Consider the following 18,428-nt stretch of genomic DNA (forward strand, 5'->3'; position numbering starts at 1 on the left):
TTGTCACTCCCACTCTTTATCTCCTATCTCTCATCTTTATCGCGCCACTGTAGTGACAGAAAGACCACACACACACACACACACACACACACACACACACACACACACACACACACACACACACACACACACACACACAAACTATTTAACTGCTTACAGCGGGAAACTGTTTGTCTGAGCACGATGTGCTATCAGAGCTGGTCCAATTGGACTTCCCTGGAGCCGTGGTTTTGTTGGTCCGGAGTACAGATAATGGAAATCACTGTGCTAAACACAGCAGCAACTTTATTAGAGCCGTGCAGGAGTCTAGCACCTGCCGGACTGAAATGACATTTTAGTCAAGCCCTAATCCAAAGGGAAATATGGTTTCATGTTGCAGACCAGGTCTGCGAGGCACAAGCGACACCACGTTACAACATCTTCATATATTTTGGACTATATTACTTTTAAAAACAGGATGCCAGACTTTGGGTATGACTATAGCAAAAGCTAGCTGTAAAAGAACAAACAAAAAAAGTGCTGTACTATACTGAATTCTTGCATCTCAGCTCAGTTTCTCATGTTCTTGAAAGGACTTTCAGAATATTCAGTTGTTCCCATGCTGTTATTCTGGCCTATGGAAGGTGATCAGGTCTTGTTTTGCTGAGGAGAAGCAGGAGAGATTAATATCAGATTGGAAAATAAGAACCAGCATCTCAGTTGGGGAAAAAAAGAGCCCAGCATACCCTGTCCTAGTTTTGAAAGCAATAAGTCCCCACCCATAACAACAGTTGTAAGACTCCGCCCATAGCAACAATTATAAGTCCCCACCCATGACAACAGTTGTAAGACTCCACCCATAACAACAGTTACAAGTCTTCATCCATAACAACGCTTAAGACTCCACCCATAACAAAAGTTATGTTCCCACCCATAACAACACATAAAGTCCCCACCCGTAACAACACTTAAGTCCCCACCCATAACAGCAGTTGTAAGAGTCCACCCATAACAACAGTCATAAGACTCCACCCATAACAACACTTATAAGTCCCCACCCATAGCAACAATTATAAGTCCCCACCCATAACAACAATTGTAAGACTCCTCCCATAACAACACTTATAAGTCCCCACCCATAACAACACCTATAAAGTCTCCACCCATAACAACAGTTATGTCTTCATCCATAACAACACTTATAAGACTCCACCCATAACAACACCTATAAAGTCCCCACCCATAACAACAGTTATAAGTCTTCATCCATAACAACACTTATAAGACTCCACCCATAGCAACACCTATAAAGTCCCCACCCATAACAACCGTTATAAGTCTTCATCCATAACAACAGTTATAAGACTCCACCCATAACAACACCTATAAAGTCCCCACCCATAACAACAGTTATAAGTCCCCACCCATAACAACAGTTATAAGTCTTCATCCATAACAACACTTAAAAGACTCCACCCATAACAGTTTTAAGTCCCCAACCATAACAACACCTATAAAGTCCCCACCCATAACAACAGTTATAAGTCTTCATCCATAACAACGCTTATAAGTCCCCACCCATAACAACAGTGGTAAGACTCCACCCATAACAACAGTTATAAGTCCCCACCCATAACAACAATTGTAAGACTCCACCCATAACAACACTTATAAGTCCCCACCCATAACAACACCTATAAAGTCCCCACCCATAACAAGAGTTATAAGTCTTCATCCATAACAACAGTTATAAGTCCCCACCCATAACAACAGTGGTAAGACTCCACCCATAACAACAGTTGTAAGAGTCCACCCATAACAACAGTGTGGTGTGATAGAAGTTGCTGTTGTATTGTTTCTGCAGTATCCATGTCTGGAATGTACCTCACTGGCTGCTGTCCCAGTCTTTTCCTTCCTTTGCTGGGTTTTCAGACGTGCCTGTGTTTTCTCCTTCTCTTTCTTCCACAGCTTGGCCTCTCAATCAAACATGCTGTTTGGCAGAGAGGAAGGCCTCTGCTGGTACTGTGCTCTTTACTTCAGCCCCATTTTCCACCCAAAATAAAAACTCAATCTGCTCTACATATGTAGAAACAGTAGTGCTTACTGGTTGCCATGGAAACCTGTACAGAAGCTCCATGGAAAAGCTGAACTGCGAATAACTTTTGAATACATACTTAAATGGGATTATTGCCACCATTAGAGGAATGGAATGACACCTAACTTTACAAGATGGTGGAAATCACTGATTGGTTTTAATTTAAAGGCATCCAAAGGAGTTTTTGTCCACTGGTGACACGGTGGAGCGTGGTAAGAAGAGCCAATCCTGGTGTTGTTGTATCACATTCTTCCTGCACCAGGACGCACATGCATGCCATGAGCACAGGCTCACTGACGTAGCACACATTTCCATAGACAGAAAACACAAGAAGAAGAAGACGAGGAAGCCCAGATGTTGTTTTGTTCAGATTCACTGATCAGGACAGGAATTCAAACATACAGTTTAACTATTTTGTAAATGTCTGTGAATGTTCTCATTCATCCAGGTGATGGGTATCCAAAGGAGTTGAATCAAGTGCAACTGGACTTGGTATATATCCGTGAAGACGTTTCGCCTCTCATCCAAGAGGCTTCCTCAGTTCGTGCCTTTCTGACTAGACCAAGCTAGTCTGCCTGGCTGCTGATGAGACTCAGAATTTATCCTCTTGGAGTCGTTGTCAGAGCTATAGATGTCCATGGCTCTTTGTGTCCCGATGTTTACCAACGCCCGTCATTATCGGAGCTATTGATTTGCATTTGTTTAGCAGCGACGGTGGTTGGGGGTGTTAGTTTATGACTTCATTGTTCAGTGGTCATGAGAGTGGTTGGAGCCGTTAGTGAGCGACTGTTGTTCTTGGAGGCTTCTTGAGTCTCCTGGGTAGAGATGAAAGGACGGCATTGTAAGTGGGAGATAGGTGGTGTGGCAGACCTCCTCCTCTGTTGAGGGATGGTTTTCCCAGTTTCACATAGATGGCTTCCTTCACCCCGCTTTCAAACCATCTATCTTCTCTGTCCAAAATGTGTACGTTGCTGTCCTGGAAGGAGTGTGTCTTCTCCTTTAGGTGTAGATAGACTGCGGAGTCTTGTCCTGAGGAGTGTGGCCTTCTGTGTTGGGCCATCCGTTTGTGTAGTGGTTGTTTGGTTTCTCCTATGTATAGGTCAGTGCAGTCCTCATTGCATTGTACAGCATACACCAGATTGCTTTTCCGGGTGTGTGGTACACGGTCTTTGGGATGAACCAGTCTTTGTGGGAGTGTGTTGCTGGGTTTGAAGTATACCGGGATGCGGTGTTTGTTGAAAATTCTCCTGAGTTTCTCGGAGGCCCCAGAAACATACGGGATGACTGTGCTCTTCCTTCTGTTCCTTTTCTCCTCATCGCTCACCTGGTTGGTCTTTCTGGAACGTGTTGCAGTTTTCACAAAGGTCCAACTGGGGTAGCCGCAGGTTTTTAAAGCAGCATAAACTCGGTCGCGTACAACATTGCCAAACATATAGCCAACATCTTGACCCCTTTAGTGGGCGAAACACCTCACCATATCCAAAACTCCATTGACTTCGTGGACAAGGTCCAAGGCGTAAAACTGGAACCTAATGAAACCATGGTATCCTACGACGTGACCTCATTATTCACCTGCATCCCAACCAGAGGAGGAGGTCTGCGACACCACCTATCTCCCACTTACAATGCCGTCCTTTCATCTCTGCCCAGGAGACTCAAGAAGACTAGCCTCCAAGAACAACAGGCGCTCACTAACGGCTCCAACCACTCTCATGACCACTGAACAATGAAGTCAAAACGAACACCCCCAACGACCGTCGCTGCTAAACAAATGCAAATCAATGGCTCTGATGGTGACGGGCGCAGCTGGACATCGGAGCACAGGAGAGCCACGCATATCAATAGCTCCGATAACGACAGGCGTTGGCAAACATCGGGACACAAAGAGCCATGGACATCTATAGCTCTGACGACGACTCCAAGAGGATAAATTCTGAGTCTCATCAGCAGCCAGTCAGACTAGCTTGGTCTAGTCAGAAAGGCACGAACTGAGGAAGCCTCTTGGATGAGAGGCCAAACATCTTCACGGATATATACCAAGTCCAGTTGCACTTGATTCAACTCCTTTGGATATTTTGTAAATGGACTTCTACATCCGTAAGTCCACATCTGCAAATAAGAAACCAAGTTGTATGTGTGCAAGTCAGTGTTCCCAACAACCAATCACTGACCTCTGTTGTTTTTCAGCAACTCCCTGACTTGTTCTTTGTTTTAGATGAAATGTTAGTCTTGTAAATGTGAACTGTTGTAGTTTCGTCATGAAAACCTTGTTCACCCGGTGGTCATTCTGTTGTCTGGGTCCTCTGCACTCAAGACTTCAGAAAACTTCCCTCCATAAAGCCAACGACAGTAGACTGAGAAAGCAGTCTGTCACATTTTATACACACACACACACACTCACACACACACTTAAGAGACAGCGGCACTGATGAAAAGACAGGAGGTGGAGCAGGAGGTGGCAACGTTGAAGATGATAAGATTTTCATTGGGAGTGATGAAGAAGGACAGGATTAGGAAGGAGTATATTAGAGGGACAGCTCAGGTTGGACGGTTTGGAGACAAAGCAAGAGAGACAAGATTGAGATGGTTTGGACATGTGTGGAGGAGAGATGCTGGGAATATGGGGAGAAGGATGCTGAATATGGAGCTGCCAGGGAAGAGGAGAAGAGGAAGGCCAAAGAGGAGGTTTATGGATGTGGTGAGGGAGGACATGCAGGTGGCTGGTGTGACAGAGGACGATGCAGAGGACAGGAAGAGATGGAAATGATGAGCTGCTGTGGCGCCCCCTAACAGGAGCAACCGAAAGTAGTAGTAGTAGTAGTATACATATACATACATATATATATATATATATAGATAAATTAAGGTGACTTCAAGTGATGTTTGGAGCAGGCCGTAGCTACTTTCTGTGGAGAAATGTTGGCAACAGTGGCGCTATATCCACCATTAGGAAGAGAAGATTTGCAAGCTGCTGTAAACAATTCATGTTTTTAATATGTTCCAAAAAGACTTTGCAAATGTTTTATGAGGTAGGAAATACATTCAACATGTGTGTTAGATGTCAAGGACACACAAACTGTGTGTTTTGCTGAGAAACTGTGAGTGTAAACATCTTTTATAAGGAAAACTGCTTTGGATGCCTTCAACAATATTTTAACAGACTTGATCCTTAAGAGAATGATGTTAATAGACTGAACGTCTAATCGACTGACTTGTTTGCGGAGGCAACCAGCCCACGCAGCCCAAGCAGCCCACGCAGCCCATGCAGCAGATGCAGCACATGCAGCACGCAGCGCTGCTGGGAGAGCAGTTTCCTGTGGGAGTTGCAGCTGAATCTGTCCGCCCTACAGCACCCTGCTAGCTAGACTCTGCTTCTGCCTGCGCTAGCTGTGTCAGTGCTGGGGTTACCATGCCACTCTCTCCTCCATCACTGTCAGCTGTCCTCCTGACTCAGCCATTCTCACTCGCTATGGCAACGGCAGCCCTGTGGGCGCCTCATCTACCTGTGTTGTCCATCAGGAGGGCTTTATGATGCAGGCTCGCCGAAACACATCAGCCTCATTTTCCAGAGATTTGTGTGTGTGTGTGTGTGTGTGTGTGTGTGTGTGTGTGTGTGTGTGTGTGTGTGTGTGTGTGTGTGTGTGTGTGTGTGTGTGTGTGTGTGTGTGCATGCATGTTAGAGAGAAGACAGGCAGGTAATGTAGGATGTGTGTGATGAGCGAACAAGCTAAGAGACTGAACATTGTGTGTGTGTGTGTGTGTGTGTGTGTGTGTGTGTGTGTGTGTGTGTGTGTGTGTGTGTGTGCAAGATTATGTGCACAAGTGTCAGTGTGTGTTCAGACACCTACAAACCTGTGTGTACCGAGCACTTGACACAGACGGAGGGAGCGTGGGCATGTGTGCACCAAACTGCCAGGAGAAATCCTGCCTTATATTCCCTCCTTCATTCTGCCAGAAATAGAGGGCATATTAGAGTTGTTATGGGTGGTTCATGATGTGCCCCAATAGAACATGCCCCTGGGGCAAAATGCAGTAATTGGGTGCTTTAGAATTCCAGCAGACTCCACTCTGGTTTGTGTCAGGCTGAGGAAGACAGGGCTTTCATTAAAATGTGTGATGGCATGTTGAGGGACGTCAGCCTCAGCGACAGGTCCATGTGTGCCTGAAGGAGGACGGAGAAGAGACAGGCTGTCTGCTCAGAGGTTTGAACACATACGTGTAGCACATGGTGAAACAGCCATGAAGATGACAATTATTCTATTTAGTGAACCTCTATAAAAGGTGCTTTAAAGCACCAGTCTTCTGAAAAAAAATCATGAGATCACATTGATCTTCCCATCCTAACACTGGACAGTGCAGTCACAGTGCAGTCACAGTACCGTCACAGTGACAGTGCAGTCACAGTACAGTCACAGTCACAGTGCAGTCACAGTGCAGTCACAGTACAGTCACAGTGCAGTCACAGTACCGTCACAGTGACAGTGCAGTCACAGTACAGTCACAGTCACAGTGCAGTCACAGTACAGTCACAGTGCAGTCACAGTGCAGTCACAGTACAGTCACAGTGCAGTCAAAGTCCAGTCACAGTCACAGTTACAGTGACAGTCACAGTGCAGTCACAGTGCAGTCACAGTACAGTAACAGTGCAGTCAAAGTCCAGTCACAGTCACAGTTACAGTGACCGTCACAGTACAGTCACGGTGCAGTCAAAGTCCAGTCACAGTCACAGTCACAGTTACAGTGACAGTCACAGTGCAGTCACAGTACGGTCACAGTGACAGTCACAGTGCAGTCACAGTGCAGTCACAGTACAGTCACAGTGACAGTGCAGTCACAGTACAGTCACAGTACAGTCACAGTACAGTCACAGTGCAGTCACAGTCACAGTCACAGTGCAGTCACAGTACAGTCGCAGTCGCAGTGCAGTCACAGTACAGTCACAGTGCAGTCACAGTGCAGTCACAGTACAGTCACAGTGCAGTCAAAGTCCAGTCACAGTTACAGTGACAGTCACAGTGCAGTCACAGTACAGTCACAGTGCAGTCAAAGTCCAGTCACAGTCACAGTTACAGTGACAGTCACAGTACAGTCACGGTGCAGTCAAAGTCCAGTCACAGTCACAGTCACAGTTACAGTGACAGTCACAGTGCAGTCACAGTACGGTCACAGTGACAGTCACAGTGCAGTCAAAGTGACAGTCACAGTGCAGTCACAGTGCAGTCACAGTGCAGTCACAGTGACAGTGCAGTCACAGTACAGTCACAGTCACAGTGACAGTCACAGTGCAGTCACAGTGACAGTCACAGTGCAGTCACAGTACAGTCACAGTGACAGTGCAGTCACAGTACAGTCACAGTCACAGTGCAGTCACAGTACAGTCACAGTGCAGTCACAGTGCAGTCACAGTACAGTCACAGTGCAGTCACAGTCACAGTCACAGTCACAGTGCAGTCACAGTGACAGTCACAGTGCAGTCACAGTGCAGTCACAGTACAGTCACAGTGACAGTGCAGTCACAGTACAGTCACAGTGACAGTCACAGTGCAGTCACAGTACAGTCACAGTGCAGTCACAGTCACAGTCACAGTCACAGTGCAGTCACAGTGACAGTCACAGTGCAGTCACAGTGCAGTCACAGTACAGTCACAGTGACAGTGCAGTCACAGTACAGTCACAGTGCAGTCACAGTCACAGTGCAGTCACAGTACAGTCACAGTGCAGTCAAAGTCCAGTCACAGTCACAGTTACAGTGACAGTCACAGTGCAGTCACAGTACGGTCACAGTGACAGTCACAGTGCAGTCACAGTGGCAGTGAAGTGCAAGACTGAGCAGCAGCAGCAGCAGCAGAGACACATCAACACCTTGTTGTGCAGCATGACATCCATGTCAACACACAACATGCACTGAACAAGTTACATTTCACATGACTCCTGTGATACAACTCTGTATCTTACATAGCTTTACATAGCTGTATCATAGCTGTATCATAGCTTTACATAGCTGTATCATAGCTGTATCACAGATCAATTTCCTCACATCTTTCTCTACAATTGTGATCAGACTGTCCACCTTTTGGACAAACTCACAATCAGCTTGATCTAGGATTGGTATGGTTGTGGGGCCGCTATAAAAAGGATGTAAGACAGACATTCGGTTGGCGTGGTGGTCTATTCTGTTGCCTACCAACACGGGGATCACCGTATCAAGTCCCCATGTTACCGCCGGCTTAGTCGGGCATCCTACAGACACAATTTACCGTGTCTGCAGGTGGGAAGCCAGATGTGGGTATATGTCCTGGTCACTGCACTAGCGCCTCCTCTGGTTGGTCGGGCGCCTGTCTGGGGGGAGGGGGAACTGGGAGGAATAGCGTGATCCTCCCACATGCTACGTCCCCCTGGCGAAACTCCTCACTGTCAGGTGAAAAGAATCAGCTGGTGACTCCACATGTATCAGAGGAGGCATGTGGTAGTCTGCAGCCCTCCCCGGATCAGTAGAGGGGGTGGAGCAGTGACCAGGACGGCTTGGAAGAGTGGGGTAATTGTATATAATCCAGTGAGTCAAGTAAATTCTTTATGAGACAGTACAAGCCTGTTTCATGTCATAAACAATCATCAGCTGTCAATAAAGCTACTCGGTAAAGAACATACCATTTACTGCCTCGTCATGCACAACGTCCGATGGGGAAGGGAGAGGTGCTACATTCAAAATTCAAAAACACGTGATTGCTAACGGTCCAGTGGGGGGAGGTGATATTTGTCTATTGTCATGATTTATTTATAATTACAAAATAGGTGCTTTATATCTATGTCAGTGTGTAATGGTGGTTGTACTTGAGCTGCTCTTTTGCAATGCATCTTGGTATGCGGGTGCAGCTTCATTGAAGATGGAATCACTAGATGATCATTTTGAGTCTTCTATTAATGCTTTCTGGGATGTTCTTCAAGATGGAGGGTGGTGGTTGCTTTCTCTATGGACATACTGCAGTGTATTGTTGGGCTTCATGTTTGTGCCGTTTCTAAGGTCCATTGAGATGTCCAGAAAGCAGGGATGCCGGAATGGGGGGGCATTGGCCCTCCCACTTTTACCCTCTTTCCACATTTTTTTAAAGTCAGGAATCCCTGTATCCCCGCTAATGCCCCTATATTGCAACACTTATGGTAAAAAGATGTTTCAATGATTTCCGTCCACTGTCAGAAATAAGGTCAAATAAAGCACACAGACATAAATCAGGAAGAATATTCACATTTTAATCCAATCAAAGGCGACACTGCAACACAAATCAAATGCATTGTAGCCTACATAGCAACCAATAACATGAGGTGTGTTTGCATTGTTTGTGTGTGTGAGCCGTTAACCTAGCTAACGTCACAGCTCTGCTAGCTGTCAATATTGTGAACACGTGCTTCTGCAGAAAGAGTGGGATTTCAAAACTGAATACAATGTATCACTTAAGCGCTCAAGCTCAACACAGAACAATACACTGAGACTGCCTAACTGCATCAAAGTCAAACGATGGGGCAGACACATGTCTTCAATAACGTGCTTTATTATATTAAAACTGCAAATACAGGCATATGGAGCTGAGCTGAGCTGAGCTGTGCTGCGCTCTTATAGCACTACACAGTACACCCCTGCAAATGCATATATATCATTGTTGCCCCCCCCCACTTCTGAAATGATTCCTGCGCGCCTGCCAGAAAGTCCATTTGTTTTGTGTTTGCTTCAATAGTGATTTTTAGCACATTGTCTGAGAATATTTTGCAGATTGTTTTCTTAGTTTGCTCAACCTCTCTTGGTGTTTTCTTACAAATTGCTAGCCCATCATCCCTATAGAGTCCAACACTGATGTTCAGGTCCTGTAGTTGTCCAACATTGATATCTAGGTCCTGTAGTTGAGACAACTGCAAAATCATATGTTTTGATATCTGCAAGTTCTACCCCTCCATAAGCAAAGAGTTACTATCCAAAGCCACTGATTTTACCACAAGACACACTGATATCTGAGCAAGACAGAGACATTATATACTAGGACAGAGACATTATATACCAAGACAGAGACATTATATACCAGGACACAGTGATATCTGACCAAGACAGAGACATTATATACCAGGACACAGTGATATCTGACCAAGACAGAGACATTATATACCAGGACACAAAGTCATATCTGAGCAAGACAGAGACATTATATACCAGGACACACAGTGATATGCGAGCAAGACAGAGACATTATATACCAGGACACACAGTGATACCCGAGCAAGACAGAGACATTACGTACCAGGACAGAGACATTATATACCAGGTGAAGAACCACTTTTGTACCACAATCGAAACCCATGTTAGAAAAAAGGTAATAGCAAATGTGATGTAACCATGGGCAGCTTCAATGGGGCAGAAACTTGTGAACTAGTTTGAATGCATTTGTTTTCTCAACTACAGGACCTGGACATCAATGTTGGACTCTATAGGGATGATGGGTTAGCAGGTTGTAGCAAAACACCAAGAGAGGTCGAGCACATTAAAAAAAACAATCTGCAAAATACTCTCAAACAATGATATAAAAATCACTATTGAAGCAAACAAAAAACAAATGGACTTTCTGGACATCTCAGTGGACCTTAGGAACGGCTCATACAAGCTGTACATGAAGCCCAGCAACACACTGCAGTATGTCCATAGAGAGAGCAACGACCACCCTCCATCTTGAAGAACATCCCAGAAAGCATCAATAGAAGACTCTCAAAATGATCATCTAGTGAGTCCATCTTCAGTGAAGATGCACCCCCCCCCCACCAAGATGCATTACAAAAGAGCAGCTCAAGTACAACCCACCTTCACACACTGACTGACCACAAACCAACAAACGTAGCAGAAGAAGAAACATCAGCTGGTACAACCACCTTACAGTGACACCGTGGTACAACCACCCTCCAGTGATACCGTGGTACAACCACCTTACAGTGACACCGTGGTACAACCACCCTACAGTGACACCGTGGTACAACCCAACCTACAGTGATACCGTGGTACAACCACCCTACAGTGACACCGTGGTACAAACCACCCTACAGTGATACCGTGGTACAACCACCCTACAGTGACACCGTGCTACAACCACCCTACAGTGATACGGTGGTACAACCCACCCTACAGTGACACCGTGGTACAACCACCCTACAGTGATACGGTGGTACAACCACCCTACAGTGACACCGTGGTACAAACCACCCTACAGTGATACCGTGGTACAACCCACCCTACAGTGACACCGTGCTACAACCACCCTACAGTGATACAGTGGTACAACCCACCCTACAGTGATACCGTGGTACAACCACCCTACAGTGATACGGTGGTACAACCACCCTACAGTGACACCGTGGTACAACCACCCTACAGTGATACCGTGGTACAAACCACCCTACAGTGATACCGTGGTACAACCCACCCTACAGTGATACCGTGGTACAACCACCCTACAGTGACACCGTGGTACAAACCACCCTACAGTGATACCGTGGTACAACCACCCTACAGTGACACCATGGTACAACCACCCTACAGTGATACCGTGGTACAACCACCCTACAGTGACACCGTGGTACAACCACCCTACAGTGATACCGTGGTACAACCCACCCTACAGTGACACCGTGGTACAACCCAACCTACAGTGATACGGTGGTACAACCCACCCTACAGTGACACCGTGGTACAACCACCCTACAGTGACACCGTGGTACAACCACCCTACAGTGATACCGTGGTACAACCACCCTACAGTGACACCGTGGTACAACCACCCTACAGTGATACCGTGGTACAACCCACCCTACAGTGACACCATGGTACAACCCAACCTACAGTGATACGGTGGTACAACCCACCCTACAGTGACACCGTGGTACAACCACCCTACAGTGACACCGTGGTACAACCCACCCTACAGTGATACCGTGGTACAACCACCCTACAGTGGCACCATGGCCACAAACATGGGTCAGCAGTTTTGAACTTTTGGATAAGTGTTTTACCCCGGACCATCAACTGAGGAAAATATTCAACAGGAACATCGTCGAAACTAGTTACAGCTGCATGTCTAACATTCAACACATAATATCGTCCCACAACACAAGAATCACCAACAAATCAATGACACCCTCATCACAACCGGACTCCCCCAACTGCAACTGCCGTGTGAAGGACTCACGCCCCCTCGAGGGGAAATGCCAGACGAAGGGAGTCATCTACCAAGCTACGGTGACGAGATGACAACGACAAAACAGAGACATACGTGGGTCTAACAGAGGGACATTCACAAAGAGGTTTAATGCACACGTGTGTAGCTTTACAAACAACCTTTTAAAGAATGCCACATGTTTAAGCCCTTATAGTTGGTCATTGGTGGACAGAAACCTTAATTGTTCAACCACCTGGAAAATCCTCTCAACGAACAAAACATATTCACCCAGCGGTAAAATGTGCAACCTGTGTTTAACTGACCCAGACTTAATCATCAGCAAACCACAAATGTCCACACTGAATAACAGCAGTGAACTGGCCGGCAGCTGCACACATACATATATAAGCACCTATGTTGTAATTATAAATAAATCATGACAATAGACTAATACCAACCGCCCCCCCCCATTGGACCGTGAGCGATCACGTGTTTTTGAGTTTTTGAATGTCGCACCTCTCCCTTCCCCATTGGATGATGTGCATGTGGTGTGCATGACGAGGCAGTAGATGGTGTGTTCTCCACCCAGTAGCTTTACTGACAGCTGATCATGCTTATGACATGAAACAGGCTTGTACTGTCTCATACACAATTTACTTGACTCACTGGATTATATATATGTATAAATATAGATAGATAGATAGATAGATAGATAGATAGATAGATAGATAGATAGATAGATAGATAGATAGATAGATAGATAGATATACACACACACACACACACACACACACACACACACACACACACACACACACACACACACACACACACTTAATGAGGCTTTGGACCCCGGTGGGAGTGAAAGTTGTCAGAGTGTGAGTGGTGCAGATCAGGATCAGCGTGCTTTTATACCCCCACTTGGTTGTGTGTGTAATGGTGTGTCCTTGTTTTTCCACATGTGTTGAGATAAAACTGCATCTGCATTGTCCTGCTTCTGTCCTGAATCACACCATGGTGGACTGGCTTGGCTCTGTTTTGGTGTAGCTGCTCTAATAGATATCCATTGTTTATTTATTTATTGTTTATTATAATGTAATCCGTTATTATTATTATTATTATTATTTGCATCTGGAGTCAATGGTGTGTTTTATAGCTATTGACCACTGTGGGGAAGCCTGACCTGAGTGTCGGAGGCAGACTCAAAACTGTTTCTATGTAACTAAAATAATGCCGTTACTATTTAACCATGATAATGTCGTTACTATTTAACTAAGATAATGTATTTACTATTTAACTAAAATAGTGTATTTACTATTTAACTGAGATAGCGTATTTACTATTTCACTAAGATAATGTATTTACTATTTAACTAAGATAATGTATTTACTATTTAACTAAAATAGTGTATTTACTATTTAACTAAGATAATGTATTTACTATTTAACTAAGAGAATGTATTTACTATTTAACTAAGATAATGTATTTACTATTTAACTAAGAGAATGTATTTACTATTTAACTAAGAGAATGTATTTACTATTTAACTAAGAGAATGTATTTACTATTTAACTATAATGTATTAACTATTTAACTAAGATAATGTATTTACTATTGAACTAAGATAATGTCGTTACTATTTAACTATAATAATGTATTTACTATTTAACTAAGATAATGTATTTACTATTTAACTAAGATAATGTATTTACTATTTAACTAAGAGAATGTATTTACTATTTAACTAAGATAATGTATTTACTATTTAACTAAGATAATGTATTTACTATTTAACTAAGAGAATGTCGTTACTATTTAACTATAATAATGTATTTACTATTTAACTAAGATAATGTATTTACTATTTAACTAAGAGAATGTATTTACTATTTAACTATAATAATGTATTAACTATTTAACTAAGAGAATGTATTTACTATTTCACTAAGATAATGTCGTTACTATTTAACTATAATAATGTATTTACTATTTAACTAAGATAATGTATTTACTATTTAACTAAGAATGTATTTACTATTTAACTATAATAATGTATTAACTATTTAACTAAGATAATGCATTTACTATTTAACTAAGATAATGTCGTTACTATTTAACTAAGAGAATGTATTTACTATTTAACTATAATAATGTATTAACTATTTAACTAAGAGAATGTATTTACTATTTAACTAAGATAATGTATTTACCATTGAACTAAGATAATGTATTTACAGGGTGTCACTACAAGTGAAAAACAATATGAAAAAGAAAGCAAACACACAAATGAACAGTTAACCCATTTTAACTGAACAAAACTCAACTTATAACAACTGAGCTTAAATTAACATCTTTTGCACACACCTACACCCTGATGTCCTGCAGCCCTACCTAACTACTACTACTACTACTACTACTACTACCACCTAACTACTGCTACTATCTAACGACTACTACTACCTAACTACCGCCTGACTACTGCTACTGTCTAACTACTACTGCTACCTAACAACTCCAGAGCAACTACTACTACTACCTAACTACTGCTACTACCTAACTACTGCTACTATCTAACGACTACTACTACCTAACTACCGCCTAACTACTGCTACTGTCTAACTATTGCTACTGTCTAACTACTGCTACTGTTTAACTACTATTACTGCCTATTTCTACCTAACTACTACTACTACCTAACTACTGTTACTACCTAACTACTGCTACTGTCTAACTACTGCTACTGTTTAACTACTATTACTGCCTATTTCTACCTAACTACTGCTACTACCTAACAACTCTAGAGCAACTACTACTACTACCTAACTACTGCTACTACCTAACTACTGCTACTACCTAACTACTGCTACTATCTAACGACTACTACTACCTAACTACCGCCTAACTACTGCTACTGTCTAACTATTGCTACTGTCTAACTACTGCTACTGTTTAACTACTATTACTGCCTATTTCTACCTAAGTACTACTACTACCTAACTACTGCTACTACCTAACTACTGCTACTGTCTAACTACTGCTACTGTTTAACTACTATTACTGCCTATTTCTACCTAACTACTGCTACTACCTAACAACTCTAGAGCAACTACTACTACTACCTAACTACTGCTACTACCTAACTACTGCTACTACCTAACTACTGCTACTGTCTAACGACTACTACTACCTAACTACCGCCTAACTACTGATACTGTCTTAACTACTGCTACTGTTTAACTACTATTACTGCCTATTTCTACCTAACTACTGCTACTACCTAACAACTCCAGAGCAACTACTACTACTACCTAACTACTGATACTGTCTAACTACTGCTACTGTTTAACTACTATTACTGCCTATTTCTACCTAACTACTGCTACTACCTAACAACTCCAGAGCAACTACTACTACTACCTAACTACTGCTACTACCTAACTACTGCTACTGTTTAACTACTATTACTGCCTATTTCTACCTAACTACTGCTACTACCTAACAACTCCAGAGCAACTACTACTACTACCTAACTACTGCTACTACCTAACTACTGCTACTACCTAACTACTACTACTACCTAACAACTCCAGAGCAACTACTACTACTACCTAACTACTGCTACTACCTAACTACTACTACTACCTAACAACTCCAGAGCAACTACTACTACTACCTAACTACTACTACTACCTAACTACTGCTACTACCTAACTACTACTACTACCTAACAACTCCAGAGCAACTACTACTACTACCTAACTACTACTACTACCTAACTACTGCTACTTCCTAACAGCTGCAGTGCTTAAGCACTGCTGGAGCCAGCCGGCAGCAGCTGGGTGTAGGCTGCACCCTGTGGCAGGTAAAGCCACAGGACGCCTGGTAATGATTCAGATTGATGGACAGGTGGTGTGTTCTCACTCACATAGTGAGTGGGTTAGTGTTTAAAGTTCACACTACGTCACTTAATGAGGATCACCGCTAATAAAGATGTGATGCTGTCTGACCACTGTAATTACCTAACTGATCCAGTCTCACGCTCTCCTGTTCTTTCTCTGTGTTTCCCCTCATTTCCTGTTTCTCTGGCGTTGTCTTTGTCTCTGTCATTTTCTCTCTCTGCTTGGTGCCATCTGTCCCCATATCACTCTCTGTATTTCTTTTTGTACCCTCTCTCTCTCTCTCTCTCTCTCTCTCTCTCTCTCTCTCTCTCTCTCTCTCTCTCTCTCTCTCTCTGCTGTTCTCTTCTTTCACTCTACCTCCCTCCATCTACCCATGCAGGCCGGTAGGACACATACCTCAGGGTGCCACATTGACTGTCAACACGAACCCCAACGTCAACATCAAGTCGGAGCCTGTGTCGCCCAACCACGGCGGCCGCAGCACCCCGAGTGCCACCGGCGGCGGGGGTCAGAGTCTGGGCTCCTCCTCCTACCCGGCCACCCATCGCCTGGAGCCCGGGGCTCAAGGCCGCTCTCCTGTCGACAGCCTCAGCAGCAACGGGAGCTCGTACGAGGGGAGCGACCGGGATGATGGGACCCAGGGCCGAGGAGGATTGCTGGACTTCCACCACCAGGGCAACACCGGGACCCCGCAGCAAGCCATGGTCCTCCTGCGGCCCTCCTCGGCCGACCCCCAGGAACCGGACGGAGCCGGCGTGAAGAGAATGAGACTGGACACCTGGGTCACATAGAGAGACAGCCGGTGAAGGAAAGGCAGACTGAAGGATTGCTGAATTGATGGACAGATTGATGGAGGGAGGGTAGAGATGTGTATCTGTGTACCTGCCCCCACCAGCCCTGAACCCTCCACCCCCCGCCCCTCTTTGTCCTTCTTGCTGCCTACTTGCATACCTGCCATCTACCTAGTTACCTAACTGTCCATACAGGAAATGCTGACCTCACTGTCTCACTCAACCAAACACACACACACACACACACACACACACACACACACACACACACACACACACACACTCATACTGTCTCAGACACACACACACACACACACACACACACACACACACACACACACACACACACACACACACTCGCACTCATACTGTCTCAGACACACACACACACACACACACACACACACACACACACTCGCACTCATACTGTCTCAGACACACACACACACACACACACACACACACACACACACACACACACACACACACACTCATACTGTCTCAGACACACACACACACACACACACTCACACTCATACTGTCTCAGACACACACTCGCATGCATACCATTACACATGCCATGTTTCATGTTTGGACTGTTGTGAAACTGTATAGTAATGTGCACACACGTACTCACGTGTACTCACTCACCTTACACACACACACACACACACACACACACACACACACACACACACACACACACACACACACACACACACATGAGCCTCACATGGCTGAGCTACAGACCAGGGATTGTCCATTCAGTTGAATCATTGAACTTTACCATACTTAAACTGAACTAGATGGATTATTTTTTAGATTAGTAATTGACATGGAGAGAGAGACAGACAGACAGTCAGACAGACAGACAGACAGACAGACAGACAGAAGAGAGACAGACAGACAGACAGACAGACAGACAGACAGACAGACAGACAGACAGACAGAAGAGAGAGAGACAGACAGACAGACAGTCAGACAGACAGACAGACAGACAGACAGACAGACAGAAGAGAGACAGACAGACAGACAGACAGACAGACAGACAGAAGAGAGACAGACAGACAGACAGACAGACAGACAGACAGACAGTCAGACAGACAGACAGACAGACAGACAGACAGTCAGACAGACAGACAGACAGACAGACAGACAGACAGAAGAGAGACAGACAGACAGACAGACAGACAGAAGAGAGACAGACAGACAGACAGACAGACAGACAGACAGACAGAGAGAGAGACAGACAGAGAGAAGCTCGGCAGGCCGTGGTCTTTGCCTGGCTGTCTTTTGACTCTCCATACCATGCGTAACGTATTAAACGCACCGCCGCCTGATGTCCAGCAGCAGGGCAGGAAGCTGCTGGTGTCTGCACGGCACGCTGGCTGGTGAATTCAGCCTCCTGGACTCCTTCACCTGCTGAGTCCTACCGCAGAACAGAACCGAACAGAACAGGACCTCCGCAGCTTGGTGG

General features: G+C 44.6%; 1 protein-coding gene across 1 annotated transcript in view; it reads left to right on the forward strand.

The window, feature by feature from the left end:
• mef2d (myocyte enhancer factor 2d) overlaps positions 1 to 17,174 on the forward strand; it is a 122,814-nt gene extending 105,640 nt beyond the window's left edge. Inside the window, exons 11-12 of the mRNA XM_056285906.1 lie at positions 1,948 to 1,998; positions 16,540 to 17,174. Coding sequence (XP_056141881.1) covers positions 1,948 to 1,998; positions 16,540 to 16,951 — 463 coding nt within the window. The 3' untranslated portion in view covers positions 16,952 to 17,174. The remainder of the gene's footprint in view (positions 1 to 1,947; positions 1,999 to 16,539) is intronic.
• The last annotated feature ends 1,254 nt before the right edge of the window (positions 17,175 to 18,428 follow it).

Source organism: Lampris incognitus, chromosome 9 (genome assembly GCF_029633865.1).
Source record: "Lampris incognitus isolate fLamInc1 chromosome 9, fLamInc1.hap2, whole genome shotgun sequence".
Taxonomy (NCBI): domain Eukaryota; kingdom Metazoa; phylum Chordata; class Actinopteri; order Lampriformes; family Lampridae; genus Lampris; species Lampris incognitus.